This window comes from Cryptomeria japonica, chromosome 9 (assembly GCF_030272615.1).
Source record: "Cryptomeria japonica chromosome 9, Sugi_1.0, whole genome shotgun sequence".
Classification (NCBI taxonomy): Eukaryota; Viridiplantae; Streptophyta; class Pinopsida; order Cupressales; family Cupressaceae; genus Cryptomeria; species Cryptomeria japonica.
In genome coordinates, this window is record NC_081413.1 from 54,009,555 (window position 1) to 54,027,122 (window position 17,568).

The following is a 17,568-nucleotide window of genomic DNA, read 5'->3' on the forward strand; positions in this document are numbered from 1 at the left end:
CGACTTAGGACGAGGCTCAGAGACACTGAGCGAGAGAGGGATCAGGCTATCCAGCGCTACACTGAGGCTAAGACAGCGCTGAGGGCAGGGAGGCAGGCGGTGGAGGATGCAGGAGCAGGCTACGCATATGTCCTGCGAGCTGGAGAGGAGATCGCCTATTGGAGGGACCTGTATTATGGTGTCGTGCCAGCAGATCAGCGGGCGAGGAGCTTCCATAGATCATCACGGACAGCGACGGCTACGGGAGGGAGCCGGAGGAGACAAGCATCGAGTGGTGGGGTCATGGGTCCTCCACCACCACCAGATAGGCAGGGTGATCTTGGAGCGGGTCCTTCTAGGGCTCAGACTCCGTCGAGGCCAGGCGGCTCCGAGGGAGGGAGTTCATCATAGCCATAGAGGGCTCCCCTTGTATCAGTATTTGTACCATTTTTGTATTGTAGACACCTGCGGGTGATTTTGTAGCCATATGATTTTTTTTGACATCATTGTATCATGACACATTTGATTATATATGAGAGATGATTCATTTTTGTGGCAGCTATATGCATGTGTACTTATGTGATGAGATGTTCTTATGTGATGCTTATGATATGGATGCAAATATGGATATGATGTAATGCAGTATATATTTTTTTCTTTTATGTTTTATATGTGATGTATGATGCAAATGTGAATGTATGTAATGCAGATGAATATGATAATGCAAATGTCAATTGTGCTAACAGGTGTTGTGTGCAGGATGTGATGCAGTTATGATAGCTATATGTATGTATGAAATGCTTATATGTGGTAATGCAGGTGTAACTACATGAAATGCAAATGTTTTTGGTGTGTCATTATACTCAGTCATGTGATAGCAGGCTACGCGGACTCAAGAAGGACGATGGAAGTCAATCAAGAAAGGGGGATGAAAGATAGAAGATATGAAAGTGAAAGAGCTTCTTGTGTGTTATCATCATTGAGCTTTATTATGGCAAAATAGGTTATGACAATCGAGGCATATGTTCGACCCAGAAAGTCATTGTACCCATTTGCATGGAGATAAGACAGTCACAAATAAGGAATTCCCCAGTTCATACTAGACTCACAGTGTCCTCATATCCTTAGACAAGTCATAGCATTACTAAGAGACAATCCACAGACAGCAAATACAAATAGGTGACGATACCCCATCCTCGCCTTTCTAGTCAAAGACATCCTGGAGATAGAATCTCTAGTCAAAGACATCCTGGAAAAGCTAAAAGACATGTCACCAAAAGATAAAATCAAAAGAAAACAAGACTATACACCAACATCCACTGTAGTCCTCAAGTTTAGTGTCTCTTGTCACTTGTATAAGTCTTATTTGATAGTGGTCACAATGTTCACTTTCACAAAAAGGATAGATTAACACAGAACCATATGTTGTCTGAGTCTGTTGAAAGATTTGATTTGTTGAAGCCCATTGTTGCTGTTGTCTCATCTGAAACTGATTGAATCCATGAAGTTGATACTTTATTGCGGAGAAGACAAAACTTTATTGCGGATCTGTGATGCAAATTTTGCTTTGTTGCGGATTGTGCGCGAATAGACTTGAAGGAAGTTGGAAGAAACTGTACTCCTCAAAACATGTGATGTTCTCAGTTCCACACCCATCACTAGACGTAGGATTTGCCTTAGCCACAGATAGGATCTGATTTATTATGGATGAAAAGGGAGTGAAAAAAGAGGGGGTTTATTATGAATGGCTAACCAATCTTGGGTAGATCAATAACAAGCCATGATGGGAATGAGTAAGTTTTATTGTGAATGAATAGGTTGTGAGTGTGTGCAAAGTGAAGGATGAAAGTGAATCCTGAAGGAGGGAGGAGCAATGTCTCTACGCATAGCGATGGTAACCCAGTTTTCACCATGGTACTTGCCCAAGGCACCACCGAAGTAGTTTTCACCGTTGGACGAAATTATTTCTCTTTACTTTTTTTCGATTTTTTCAATTTTTTTTTTGTGTCACAAGGCGCCTGTTTGCCAGGTTTTCACCAAGTAACGATTTTTTTGTTTTTATAACTTTTTTTTGTATTTTTGAATTTTTTGATTTTTTTCTTTTGTATTTTTGAAATTTTTTTATTTTTTATTTATTTTTGAATTAAGATATTCCAATGAGCTATGTGTAGAACCTGCGAAAGTGCATGCTGTTGATAAGATCCTCCAAAGGTTCACCTTCTGTAGTTGAGAGCTGATATGCCCCAGATCCATAGGTTGCTGTAATAATGTAAGGACCAAGCCAGTTTGGTTCAAACTTGCCCTTCTTCTCTCTGTCTTGCTGATTTTTTGGATTTTCTCTGAGGACTAAGTCACCTACCTCAAATGTGCGAGGCTTGACTTTGTGATTGTAGCTGCGACTCATTCTTTGTTGGTAAGCCTTGAGATGATTAAAAGTAGTTTGTCTTCGTTCATCCAGCAGTTCTAGTTCTTGTAAGCGAGAGACCCTGTAATCTTCATCGTTGATGATGTTTTGCAAAGAGACCCGTAAAGAAGGTAACTCGACCTCAATAGGCAAGATGGCTTCAACTCCGTAGACAAGTGAGTAGGGTGTAGCTCATGTAGGTGTGCGGACACTTGTGCGATAGGCCCAAAGTGCAGGATTGAGTTGGATATGCCAGTTACGGCCAGCGTCGTCGATTGTCTTTTTGAGTATTTTAAGAATTATTTTATTAGACGCCTCAGCTTGGCCATTTCCTTGGGGATAATATGGTGTGGAGAAACGATGGGAAATATGAAAGCGCTCACAGAGTTCACGAACATCCTGATTTTTGAAGGGATGCCCGTTATCAGTGATAATGGAATTGGGAATACCATATCGGCAAATGATGTAGTTCAGGATGAAAGTAGCAATTTGTTTCCCAGTGACTTGTGTGAGAGGCACGACTTCAATCCATTTTGTAAAATACTCTGTGGCTGTGATAATGAATTTATGACCATTGGAAGAAGGAGGGTGAATCTTGCCTATGAGATCAAGTCCCCACTGACAAAAGGGCCAAGGAGACGCTAGTGGTTGTAGTTCTTGTGCTGGTGCATGTATGAGGTCTCCATGAATTTGACATTGCTTACATTTCTTGACAAACTGATATGAGTCTTTTTCCATAGTAGGCTAGTAATATCCAGTCCTGATGAGTTTCTTGGCCAAGGTAGGACCACTAGCATGTGGACCACATATCCCCTCATGCACTTCACGTAACGCAATCTGAGCTTCGTCGCTTTCTAAACATCTAAGAAGAGTGCCATCTAGACCTCATCGGTATAGGATATCAGCTAGAATGACATATCGAGAGGATTGGCGAATGAAAGTGCGGCGTTGGTTGTTTGATAGATCAGGAGGTAAGATATTGTCGCGAAGATATGTGAATATGGAACCATATAACTGGGATTCGGGACCAACAATGCATATCATTTCAGTAGGAGTGATCTCATATGAAGGAACCAGTAGGTTGTCTACCAGGAACTCATAGCAGGTTTCATTTTGAGGTAAGTCAATTAGTGAAGCAATTGTAGCCATGGCATCTACAGCACGATTCTGCTCTCTTGGTATCTGCTCAAAATCTATCTTTATGAAGTGTTGTTTTAAATCCTCTACCAATTGTTTGTAAGGCATTAATTTTTCATCTTTTGTTTGGTAATCATCAGTTGCTTGATGGATGACAAGTTGAGAATCCCCAAAAACATGAAGTTCTTGGATCTTCCATTGAACTGCAATTCGTAATCCAGTTGTTAATGCCTCATATTCCGCTATATTGTTGGTGCAAGGAAATGATAAGCGGTATGATTTTGGTATAGAATCACCTTGGGGAGTTATAAAGAGAATACCAGCTCCTACCCCATGCTGTGTGTATGTCCCGTCAAAGTACAGTTGCCATGGCCTTGCATGTGATATTGTTAAAATGGATTCATCTAAAAATTCTGAATTTAGAGGAGCATTATCTATCATGGGAGCATCTGCTAATTGATCCGCGATTGCTTGTCCTTTTATCGCTTTTCTGTCCACATACTCAATGTCGAATTCACTCAGGATCATTACCCACTTGGCCAGTCACCCAGTAAGTGTAGCTTTGTTAAGAAGATATTTTAATAGATCAATTCTTGCAATCAACTGAGTCTTGTGAGTGAGCATATAATGTCGTAATTTCTGTGAAGCAAAGACCACAGCGAGACATGCACGCTCGATTGGTGTGTAGTTTAGCTCATATCCCACCAATGTGCGACTGATATAGTATACCGCTTTTTCCTTGCCGTCAGCAATTTGTTGTGCTAGGAGTGCCCCCAGTGCTATTGGAGTAGCTGATATGTATAGTAACAAAGGTTGATCTGGAATCGGTGGCATCAAAACTAGCGGATTCAAAAGATAATCTTTGAGTGTCTGAAAAGCTTTTTGACAGTTCTCATCCCATTTGAACTTGATGTTTTTATGTAGCAGGTGCTGAAAAGGATTACACTTATCTGCAAGTTGTGCTATGAATCTTCGTATAGACTGGAGTCTCCCTTGTAAGGATCGAAGTTGACTGATATTTCTGGGCGGCGGCATGTCCAAGATAGCCTTGACTTTTGCTAGATCGGCTTCGATTCCTCTTTTAGATACAATGAATCCTAGGAGCTTCCTGGAGGTTACTCCAAAGACACATTTCTTGGGCTTTAATCTTACCTTGTATTTTTCCAACCGATCAAAGACGACTGAAAGTATGTCCAAATGTGTATCTCTATCTATTGATTTACCCAAGAGATCATCAATGTAATCTTCCACGGTTATGTGCATGAGATCATGAAAGATAGTGGTCATTGCTCTTTGATATGTAGCACCTGCATTTTTTAGCCCAAAGGGCATGACATTCCAACAGAAAGTTCCCCACGGACAAGTGAATGATGTTTTGTGTTGATCCTCGGGTGCAATCCTGATTTGATTATAACCAGAAAATCTGTCCATTAAAGATAACATTTCGTGACCTGCTGTGAGATCAACGATCAAGTCGATATTTGGTAATGGGAAGTCATCTTTCGGACAAGCTTTGTTGATGTCTCTGAAATCTGTACATATTCTGATGCTGCGATCTGGTTTACTGACAGGTACTAAATTGGAGATCCATTCGGGATAATCAATTGGGCGTATGAATCCGACATCCAATAATTTCTCCAGCTCTGCTTTGACTAGTAATGCCACTTGTGGATGCATTTTCCTTAATTTATGTTTCATTGGCTTTGCCCCCGGTTTGACTGTCAAATGATGCATTACCAAATCTGGATCTAGTCCAGGCATATCAGCATATGACCATGCAAAGTTGATTTGTCGTTCTTTGAAGAAGCTTATGAATTTCGTCCTTTCGGACTCTGTCAATGATTGAGCTAGGAATATGTTGTGTGGAACTTCTTCTGTACCAATGTTTGTCTTGATAGTCTCCTCTACCAACATGGATGACTTTTCCTCATATGATGCTGGGAGAATGTCGAGCATTCCATCTTCGGGTGCCTCGGAGAGGTTTTCGCCCTCAGATACATCCTTTCCTTTTACTTTTTTGGGATCAGATAGCGCCACAGTGTGGTTTTCGCCATAAGATCCTTGATTTGTTCTTATTTTCACATTTTTGCGACTGGAAGGTCCGACACCCTCGCCGAAATATGCCATGTTGTTGAGTTCTATGATGTATCCTGCTTTGTGATCCCCAGGGGGAAGATCATCTCGTATGCCAAGATAGTCGATAATAGCTTCGTCATTTTGAAATGTATCAAATTGTGTTGGTCCTTCATAATCCCAGTCAATGAGTTGGGGGTGAACAAGGGGAAGGCCTTTAATGTTTTCAGAGTTTGCAAGGCTAAGAGTGAAGATGTGGTTATATTCAGGTATATCGAGGTAATCGTCGAGGTCATCGATGGCACTTCCTCATCAGTTTCGATGGCAAGCGAATCCAAATTGTCGTCACTAGTAGTGCCTTCCGGGACAGGTGTCCTCATCCTATGTGATTTTGACCTAGAACCTTGAAACGAAGACTGTGCGGAATCCTTATGTGTTGTTTCTTGACCAACTCTGAACTTTTTATAAAATTCTTCTTCTTCTGTGGGTTCATCTGGCTCTCTGAATGTCTCGGTGAGCTCATAGTCATTGGAGGATTTGTCTGAACCCCATTCCCATTCGTTGGAATCTGTGGAATAGTAATCCTCTTGTTGAATTTTGGCAATTTTGATTTGTGATGCCTTTTCTGTCCTTTTAGTGTGGATCTTAGAAGTCAGAAAACCAAGTCCCTTTGAGCGTTCTCTTCTTACAGTCAATTCAGGTTGTAAGGGCTCCATGACGCCTTCTTTGTGTAACCCAAGAGGGCTTTTTCCATCATACCCAAATTTTTGGAGGATCTTGTAGCCTTTGCCATAGTTCTCACAGGGTATATTAATCTGATCATGTGTGTCCTCTTCAATGTCTTTGTAGAGCATTTTGTATAAATTTTCTTCTTCTAGTTCGCCCCATCTTTGAAAGGTAGTAGGATCCCATTTGAGTATCATGATGGATATTTGCTTGTTAAGATGTGGCCTTCCATATTCTTTTGGAGAGCTCATGACTTGTCGTAAATACATGGTCTGATTTAAAGTGTATTCTCCCATGCCTTTGTCTTGAAATTTGCCTTTAAGTTCACCTTGTTTTGATGTCGAAGGTTTTAATGACTCGGGGTCAATGTATGCCGAAGAAGGAGCAGCCTCACGATTACTGGGAATGATAGTCTCAGTATGTGATCTCAAGTTATTGCAATATATGAATGGATTTGGATCACCGTTGACTATTACCTCGACTCCATTATGAGGAAACTTAATGCATTGATGATATGTTGATGGGATTGCCCTCATTTCATGAATCCAAGGACGTCCTAGCAATATGTTGTATGTGAGATCTAGATCTAGGACTTGACAAACCACATCCTTTGTGACTAGCCCAATTCTTAGAGGTAAGGTGACTGTGCCCTTGGATGAACGCTCTTCATCATCATATGCCTTGATGGTGATTTGATTTGTAGAATTCACAGCTTTATCAGAATATCCCAATTGTTTAATGGTGCTTAATGTACAAATGCTTAGACCAGCTCCTCCATCTATCAGGACTCGCTTTATTCGATGTTTGTGTATGAAAGCTTCAACATGTAAAGGTGCATTATGTGGCTGACTTACGGAGGTGTCATCAGCTTCTGTGAATGTGAGGGAGTGTGGAATGGAAAGGTATCCCACCATGGCTTGAAACCGGTCCACGTTCAGATCAATAGGAACGGCAGTATCTCTCAAGATTTTGTCAAGAATAGCTTTATGAGCGGGGGATATGCGTAGAAGCTCAAGGATGGAGATGAGCGCGGGTGTCTTCCCTAACTGTTCTACAAGGTCATACTCAGGCTTGGTTGATGAAGGATTGGTATTTTTAGTTGAAGCACCTGGCAACGTAATCTTACCTTGACGGGTTGTAACATGACATTCAGAGGTAGACTCAGAAGAAGATCCAACACCTTTTAGGACAATCTTAGGTCTCTGAGGAGGATTCTCAGGATTTTTGTTCTTGATGGTAATAGTAGAGATATGATTGTCCATTGAGATGTGGTTGATAGTTGAGTCATAGTTATAAGGTGCCCTAGTATAGTTGGCTTGATCATCTGTGGCTTTACCTTTTCCCTTGTCATGCTTTGGGAATGGTTCCTTAAACATCTCATGTTCTTGATTAGATGAATGTCCCTCAATCTCAATATCACCTCTATCAATGAGATCTTGCACAATATTCTTCAATCGATGGCAATTACCTGTTTTGTGACCCTTGCTCTTATGAAATTCACAATACTCATCATCATTCCACCAATTTGGTTTGACCTTTGGTTCATATGGAGGAAAATCTGGAACTGTGATCACTTTGTTTGCCACAAGCTTTTTGAAGACTGATTCAAGTGGTTCTCCCAATGGGGTATACTTCCTTCATGGTCTAGAAGTTGTTTGAGTATTCACTTGATTATTTGTAGAACTCGATCCAGAAAAGATGAATTTTGGTCTTACTGTATTGGCATCAACAACACCATCATTAACTGTGTTCTTGTTCTTATTCCAAAATCTTGGCTTGTCTTTTCCTTTGAAGTCCTCTTTGTTTTCTTTGAATATCTTAATGATTCCTTGTTCAATTAAGACCTTTTCTGTTGCTAGGCCCTTTTCAATAACATCCTTGAAACTGGACAAACAAGCTTTCCTTAGATCATAGCCAATATCCTTGTTAACGTTTTGAGTGAACATTTCTACCATTTGTTTCTGTGGGATTTCGCAAGAGCATCTGCTAGCTAGATTTCTCCATCTTTGTAAAAATGACGCAAAAGATTCTCCTTCCTTTTGTTTAGTATTGCATAGAGTAGTGACTGAGATATCTGTTTCTATATTGTAGGAGAAATGTTGAATAAATGCCTCTGCTAAGTCACCCCATGACTTAATACCAGGAGGTAATTGAGAAAACCATTCCATAGCTTGATCGCCTAAGCTCTGCGGGAACAACCTCATCAAATATGTTGCTTCTGCCGCTACCTCAATGCAAGCTGTGAAAAATTGTCTTATGTGTGCTTTGGGGTCTCCTTTTCCTCTATACTTGTCAAATTTTGGCGTCACAAAGTGTGCAGGAAATGGAGGCATTGGAATGCTCTTATCAAAGGGATAAGGACATATGTCTCTCATAGTGTATGTTGGTTTTGGCATACTCATGTCCTCCATTTTCTTTTGTAGATCTCTAATTTGTTGCTCCAAATTGCTCTTGGGAGGAGATCTATTTCTTGTAACATACCCCGTGTTTGAAACACCAATTTGAGGAGGAGCTTGTTGCATGTATGGATGATACCGATCGTAAACATGTCCATATGGAGGTCTATATTGATGCGGCATATAGGGAGCACTTGGCATGGCTTCATGTTGAGGAACCCCATATCTATTTTGTGCATATATACCATATTCTATAGGCATTTCATTTTCCATTGTGTTGCCCCCAAATTTGACATGAGGTTTCCTTATGTCCAAATTTTGAGGATGCCTTTGAGTATCCACTTGTTTTGATTGATCCGTAGCTTGAGCATGTGATTGAGCATATCTATCTACATAAGGCTTCCATAATGGTCTTCGAAGGTAAGTATCATATGTTTGAGCTTGTGTATGTGGAATTTCTGGTTTTTGAAGCAAAGCTGAAGGTGATTCAGGTACCATATTCAGTCCTCTATTTCCTCCACTATTTGGTTTCCTTTGATCCATGTTAGAGTGAGTTTGTTGTGAGGGTCGATTTTCCATAAGTTGAGACATGTCAAAGTCATGGGGTATTTTAGCTCCACTTTGTGCCATCATGTGTAGAAAGTACTGTCTATCCCTTCTCATTATCTCTTCAACCAATCTATTGAAATGAGGATTCATTATGGATTCTTCTATATCTACTGATTGTATTGAAAAGTTGTCCACATTGTCATTGTGTGTAGCATTGTTGTTTGTAGTGTCTGTGTTTTCCACATTTGGATTGTTTCTATAAACATCCATGTCGGGCAATGTAGTGTGCTCAGGATTGAAAAATAAATCATTGTCATACTCATAAGAACTCATGTTTGCGGATTCTTGAGCTTCTTTAGCTATTCTCCTAGATTTTTGAAGGTGGGTTTCAACCATGAACTAGGTGTTTGACCAAGATGTGAGAGACTAGATGAAAAATGAAAAGAGTATGGAAGACCAAGAGTTGTATGGAGTGTAAATGAATCTTGAGGTGTACTTGCAATGTCCAAAGTGTAAGACCAAGTATGTAAGTAGTAGAGTAGGTGTGACTTCCAAAGAGATGATTGTTTCTCTTGATGAGGTAAGCTGACCTTGACTCTAAGTAAGACCAAATGAGACCCAAAGGTAAGAAACCTTGATGAGGGACCACTTAGCAAAGTGTAGTTGTATGTAGTGTGTTGAAAGAGTATAGTGAGGACAAGCAAGTGACCTTTTTGACTCAAGTTTAGACAAGTATGAATGTAAAATGAGATGTGAAGCAATGATGGACTATATGAGACCTTAGAACAGGTTGAATGCTAGATGAACCCTGAAGAGACAACCTAGGAAGCTCAAGTATTCCGAAACTGATTTCCTTTGTTTGCTGGACTGTAAAGATTTTCAATCCTAGACACAGACGCTTCTGTATACTTCACAGATGCGATTCCCAGACACAGACGCTTCTCTGTTAGACACAGACGCTGTTAAAAACATAGACGCTATTCTGCCCCTCACAGACGCGCTTAGATTACCCAGACATGGTTAAAACAGGCACAGACGTGTTTCTATAAACTTCGTGCAATTTTTCCAATCTGTGAAGTTGTTTTGTTGTGACCAAATCCGACTGTTTGACTGTTTTTCGTGATAAGAGGACACAATGTTGATGAGGACTCAATGTTTGCAAGTGTTTAGACTCCAAAAGTGTGTTGTTTGATGTAAAATGTTTTGCATACACTTGAAGACACAAAAGACACAATGTTTTGTTGTCTGGTCTTGAATGTTTGAGTGTTTAACATAAGACAAGCACAATTCTTATGGCTGGCCAAGACAATAGTTGTTGATCCCACATAGGGTTTTACCCCCGAGGCTATGCTATTCAGAGCGGATACTTAGATGCTTGACCTCACTGGCTCCACCCTCGACACTCACTTCTCGGGTCAGCCAAGCATCAATCCCCATGAAAACTCCCCATGGCGAACTTTGTATCTCTACTAAGAACCGTATGTGTGTGGGCCGCTACCAGAGGTCCGACCTCCTACCTCAACAACTAGAAGGATTTGGGCTTCTAAAACAAAAAGGTGCTAGTAAGGGCATCCGCTCGTGTGGCCATACATGCGGCACTTTCAGCTTTGTAAATACAGAAGGCTCCCAACTGGTAGGGGTTACGCCCTACAAATGATCAAATAAATTTGATCAAACGGGTTTATGGGGAGACATAGTGTCGGTATGAACTAATCAGCACACGTTATTCATAGTTTTCACCATGAATACATTTGTTTATAGTGTCTTGGAAGAAGATGGCTTTTCTTTTGCTACTACTTGGGTCGTTCTCTTCTCACTAGTAGTCCTAATGACCACACGGGAAGACAGGCCCTCTAAAGATTAAACAAAAAAGAGCCTATTGCTCAAGACACAAAAGACAATGATTCAATTTTAGTGCACCAATGGAAGTGTTTGCTAATCTATGAAAACAAGGCACACAACAAAATTACAAAACCCTAGCCAAGGCCCTGCAACAAAATTGTTAGTAGTTTGGGTTGTTTCAAATGATCACCCCTTCCTGCAAGCACACAAGTTAGGTAAATTTTAGAAAACCCAAAAGACTTTGTGAAAAAGGGGTCTTCAACAAAAACATTTTTGCCTCCAAAACAAGCTGCACAAATTTAGTTAAGATCTGAAAGGGTTAGTCCGAAAATAAACCAGATCTGAAACCCTAAGTACAAAATTCGAAAATTGAACCAAAGAAAATTTTAAAATTCTGAAACAGTAAAACACAGACGCTGTTATACCAGACACAGACGCGGTTCGAAAACACAGATGCCCCTTTCAGAAACCTGCAAAATAAAATTTGGCAAAAACACAAACGCGATTACAGATTCCGCAGACGCTCCTGAAACTCAGAGACGCGATCTGAAAGTTCGCAGACGCGGAAAAACCTAAAATGTCGTCGAAAAATGTCCGTTCTGCAACTTCAAAAACGCAAAATCTGCAACAAAAAGGTTAAATACAAAGGGACAAGAGTCCCACCGGGCGTGCCAAAATGTTTATGGTGAAAATGGATAACAATAACAACAATATTGGAAGGCTAAATGAATCCAACCACTAAACCCTAGCCTAGCAACCAACAAAGATCCACCATAACATATGAAGATTACCTAAGATAATGCAAATAACTCAAAATAACAAAGATTATACCATCACATGTCCAATAGGGTTTTGATCTCCATTCTTCCTATCTCCATTGATCTTGCTTGATATATTTGCTCTCAGATTTTTATATGCACAAGAGCTCAACAAAGAACGGAATGTGGTTGCAAATAGGATCGTAGTGTAGCCAAGTCTTCAAGATTAGTCATTAGGGTTTGACAATGAAGAAAGCATCTTCTTAAATAGAAGACACAATATGAAATGGAGGGTTAAGATTGAGAGGTGTAAAAAGAGAGGTCGGCTAGGATTAGAGGGTAGGTAGAAGAAATAGTAAAATAATGAAAGAGGTAGGTAGTGTAGGAATTAAGAGATGAATGACATGTGTCATGTGTAGAAAAAGCTAATGAATTAATTAAATAAATAAAGATTTATTTAATTAATAGAAGAAGTAGGATAATTAAATAAATAAAAATATTTATTTAATTTAGGAAAAGGATAATTTAAATAAATAAATGTATTTATTTAAATGAGAAATAAGGCTAGAAGAGGATAAATGAATTAATTAAATAAATAAGGATTTATTTAATTAATAGAAGAATTAGGCTTAGATAATTAAATAAATAAAATATTTATTTAATTAGACATGACAATTTTGGGTGTCTACACCTAGTGTTTACAATCTCAATGGATGTTTCTCATGAATATTTGGTACTATTATTTTCTAATTTAGCTTTCTAAATCTAGAGAAAATCATAAGTATTTGAAATAATATCTACTTTATATCAATCTGTACATGTATATGGTGGTTGATGTTAGTAGTAAATGTGTGTTATAATTCTTATCTCTAACTTTAGCTTCATTTACATGTTAAATCAATAATTTGCATGTTAATGGGTTGAATTCGTTAATGTTTTCTGGATTTAGTTGATAGTGTTGGTTTTAAGTATATTACTAAGTGTTTGTTCTCTAGTAGCCCCTATTCAATCTTTTATCTTTATTTAAACCTGGTTAGTCTAGGAATAGATCAAGAACCATAAGCTCTAAGTTTGATCATTCGACTAGCATGTCCCTCATTAAACATGCCACAACAAACCACTATGCTATTTGACTTTATTGTGACCCAACCAAAGAGACCTTGGGATGCTTGAGATATAATTGCTCTACCTCTTTTTTAAGGGGAGTTTGAGTGGAAACACTCAATTTGTGTTGTGTGTTTCTTTTGGGCCATCAACAAACCAGAGGGGCTATGGTGCTTGCTAAGGGTGTTCGAATTGACACCTTGTATAAGTTGGATGCATGCACAATACAATTCAATTACTTTTGTGGAGCCGAAAAATAGGGATATGGATTTCTCATCTTCATTGTCAGATCGAGCCATGAAGAGGTATGTTTTGGGGTTGAGATGATATGATGCTTTCATCTTATTCTTGACTTGGTGAACGATAAAGATTATAGCCTTACACTTGATTCTCAGGGTTAGAAAGAACTCTACATCATTTGTATCATTGTTGTAGTGATCTAACTCATAGCTAAGTCTCCCACTTGTATTACAATGCTTGATGCATTAGTGTTACATGATTTAAATACCATTGTATTGTGTCATGACACCTCAAACACATAGCTGTACAATATGACATGTGACCGCAAAAACATAATACACTAGGAAAAAACCAATATTTACCTAGAAGACAAAGGTCTCTCATACTCTCCTTTGAAATGCAAGCCTCTTCTTCGATTGCACGCCCGAGGTTCAATGGACCAATAGCTAGGTTGAGGACCAATCATACCCCCGTCCCATTTTCTATAGTTATATATATATATATTCTTTTGCATGAACAAATTCTTTTTGTACTTGCATAAACCGCACAATGTAAATGGCTGTATTTGAAAATTTAACGCATTGATTGCGGAGAAGGAAAAGTTCAAAATCAAAGAAAACTAATTTAACGTCAAAATTTTCAATAAATGGATAAATAATTGAAATAAACTCTGGTCAATAACAGTTCCTAACTAATAATAAGACACAAAGGCATTTCCAAGCAATTGCCCCAGCCACGTGGGCGGCTTGAATATACTCAACCATGGTCAACGAAACACAGTCTAAGTCGCACATAACATAGGTAATGTCAAGTCAATGAACAATAACTGTAACGCATCTCGAAAAAACTTCCATTAGATAATATTTTTTTATTGCTCACTTTCCTGTAGTAAACCGTCTGGTCAATCCGTTTCATCGATATTTGTGAGAGCCCTCTATTAGTGGGATAAATTATATTTGTATATAACTAATTTTGCACTTGATAAAATTTTCTTTCCATTTGCTTTATGTCGTATAATCCAGTTTAGTCAGCCTGTTTCTTAAGAGCATACAACATCAACACTTTTTGGCATGATTGGTAAGTTAGGCTTGTTCATTGTCTCTTAACTTTCACGGGGAATGATGTTTTTTTAATATTCAAACCGACTAAAAATAATTACGTAGTGTAAAGCAATGAAATGAAGAAAATATTTTTCAGTTATAAATATGCTAATAACAGTATAATAGTACTATTAATAACAAAGAGTATACATAGATGGAAATTCAAATTTGCTAATATAAGTATAATATGCTCCCTAGTAACAAAGTTAATATACATTATTAATTCAAATCTGTTAAATATAAATAAAATATTGTCCTTATTAACAAAGAGTATATATCATAAAAGTACATATGCATTATATAGCAAATCTACATTGAATAGATCTATGGACATGTTGGAATTGTAAAACCCATTGCTTGATTTGCTGAAATTGCTTCAAAAACTTATAGTGTTCTTTTTGCAAAACTTATAAGACAACGAAAATAGAGAAACCACATAAAAAATTATGTTAGAATAAAGCCTCAATAAATACACTAAACTTTAATTATTATATTATATCTTTAATAGATTACTATTAACACTGAAAAAGATGATTTATTTGAATACACAGAATAACAACACTAATTTGAAATAATCCCAGGAAAGAGAGTTCAATGGATTACTATTAACAAACTCTTGTGAGAAGTGAAGAAAAAATGATTTATTTGAATGCACAGAATAACAACACTGATTTGAAATAATCCCAGTAAAAGACAATTCAAGTATTTACAGTTGAACCAATTTTAAAAGCATGCTGCTTGAGCGCCACATAAAAATACAACACTGAATCAAAACTGTACAGCGAAATAGCCTACGGTGGATAACAAATCTATCGTTCCCGTGACGGGAAATCCTCATCAGAGAGTAAGAACATATGAAATGAAAAGAGTGAGCAGGGAGGAGGAGAGGAAGAGGGACCGGGGTCGGCCAGACACGTGGCTGTTCTGTTCCCCTTGAATAGTAGAAACAAAAGAATCGTTATAACTGGGATTGGTGCCGTAAAGGCTCTGAACTCCTTCCACGTCATCATTACGAAGCTCAACTTTTCTGGTTCGTGTGGGAATACTAGGGTACATGATGGCCTCCGGCACACTGGAATGGCCCAGCCCTAACAGGTGTCCAATTTCGTGCGTCGCAACGGATTCCAAATCGATTGCCGTCCTCACACTGTTGTCGTCAAGATTGACGGTCCATGACTCCGCCGCGTCAAGATGGAACCTTCCGTCCTGAGGTGAGAAGGCGTGAGCCAGAGTCCCCAGAACGCCGTCAAATGGTTGCCCGTCGCCGTGAGATCCCCTGCAAAATCCGATTTTAATGTCGGCGGAAGGGAAATCATCCGTCTCCCCGAACGTCACGGGGATAACGGCGGCCCAACGCTGAAACGCCCTGGCGAAAACCGTCTGCATTTCCGTCCTTGTTATCTCCGGCACTTCGTGGTCGGGGTCGAAGGCGTAGGTGAGATTCCGTCTGTTGACGGACCACCGCGGACTCCCTGGAAAATAGGTGTAATGTTTCAGGCCATGGATGAAATTTCCTGTCTTGCTTCCATTGTTTCTCCACATAACAGAGGTTCCGTTGATGACGTCCTCGCGGCCGCACCGAGGCGTCATAAGCTGCGATACCGTCTGTTGATCTAAGTTTCCAGTCACGTTAAGCCCGAAGTTTTGCTGATACATTTTGACGGCCGACTCCATCATCTCGTCAAATTCCTCCGTCGCGTTTTCTCCTTCAGAAATCGACAAATAGCCGAATTTTTTAAAATAGTGCTTCAAATTAGGCATCGCTTTGAAGTTGTCGCCTCTCTGCGCGCTTGTTAAATTCTTGAAACACTCCCATGCACTCTCCACAGATTTGTTGGAAAATTTTGGAGAAAAGAGCTCTTCAGTGTTTATTCCTTCACATACAATCACACAAAAGCTCGCCATGAAAAGCAGCTTCATCAGCTCCATAATCAAACTTGACGCTTGAAAAACAAATCTTGTGATGTCTTATTATTCTGCTGCAGATATATAAAACAGAGAAGAATATTTATTGCTATAGTTAAGGCTTTGCAAATAAATCAATTCTTTTGAAGTCTTATAATTCCGCTTCAGATATATAAAACAGAGAAGAATTCTTGCTCTAATAAGGCCTTGCAATTAAAGAAAATCTTTTGAAGTCTTATAATTCTGCTTCAGAGATATAAAACAAAGAAGAAATATTGCTATATTATGGCCTGGCAACTAAAGTGAATATTTTGAAGTCTTATAATTCCGCTTCAGATATATAAAACAGAGAAGAATTCTTGCTCTTGCTCTAGTAAGGCCTTGCAATTAAAGAAAATCTTTTTGAAGTCTTATAATTCTGCTTCAGATATATAAAACAGAGAAGAATTCTTCCTCTACTATGGCCTTGCAACTAAAGCAAATCTTCTGATGTCTTGTAATTCCACTTCCGATTCATAAAACAGAGGGGATTTATTCCCATTAATAACTAATGGCCTTACAAATAAAGAAAATCTTTTGATGTCTTATAATTCTGCTTCTGATGTATAAAACAAACAAGAATTGCTGTTACAGAATTGTGGCCTTCAAGCTTCTTATTCTGGTTGCTCGGAAACTCTCAGCAAGGCACGCAAGGAAGTTGAAATCGTTGAGAGTAGTTGTGTTAGAACAAAAAAGAATTTCAAATTTTATGATTATTTGCGTGTATTTCTCATGCCCGGGGCCGGCAGTGTTGCTTCTAATTGACCTGACTGTAAATGTAAATTTTATAAAGCATTTGAAAAACCCGAGTCTTAGGGTTTGTCGATCTTGACAAACATAAGTTTTTGACCAAAAATCAGTAGAAAATTCAGCGAAATGTCGCTCTTCTTTGTTACGTTACCGTTGGGTTCACGCAAGCTGTGTAGAACAATATTGGAGTGCGGATTAAGAGAGGTAGATAACCTAATTTTTCTCCTGGAATAAACTGGTTCGTTGGAAAACTCAGCTCTCTCTGAAGTTGACAACTGAAAAAAGAAAAAAAAACAACAAACAACACGGCAAAAGCTTCTTTTATATCATTTGAAGATTATTTTGAAAAAAAAAAACAAGAAAAAGAGAAAAGAGCACGGCAAAAGCTTCTTTTATATCATTTGAAGATTATTTTGAATTTTTCATATTCGTCAGTTCAGGAGGGCCCAAAATAAACGAAAAAACTAAATGGCAGAGTCGTTTAAATAAAAAATACTTTATTTACTCGTATATTAATATATTATTGGCTATTTAGATACTCTTTCTTTTGAATAATTGTGATAAGG

General features: G+C 38.8%; 1 protein-coding gene across 1 annotated transcript; it reads right to left on the minus strand.

Moving 5' to 3' along the window:
* Positions 1-14,924: 14,924 nt before the first annotated feature.
* LOC131040489 (metalloendoproteinase 2-MMP) lies at positions 14,925-17,272 on the minus strand. The gene has a single exon (XM_057973427.2). The coding sequence runs from the start codon at positions 16,235-16,237 to the stop codon at positions 15,146-15,148; it is 1,092 nt and encodes a 363-aa protein (XP_057829410.2). The 5' UTR covers positions 16,238-17,272; the 3' UTR covers positions 14,925-15,145.
* Between the last annotated feature and the right edge of the window lie 296 nt (positions 17,273-17,568).

Coding starts and splice junctions, on each gene's coding strand:
- LOC131040489 (XM_057973427.2), bottom strand. CDS start 16,237: ATGGAGCTGATGAAGCTGCTTTTCATGGCGAGCTTTTGTGTGATTGTA.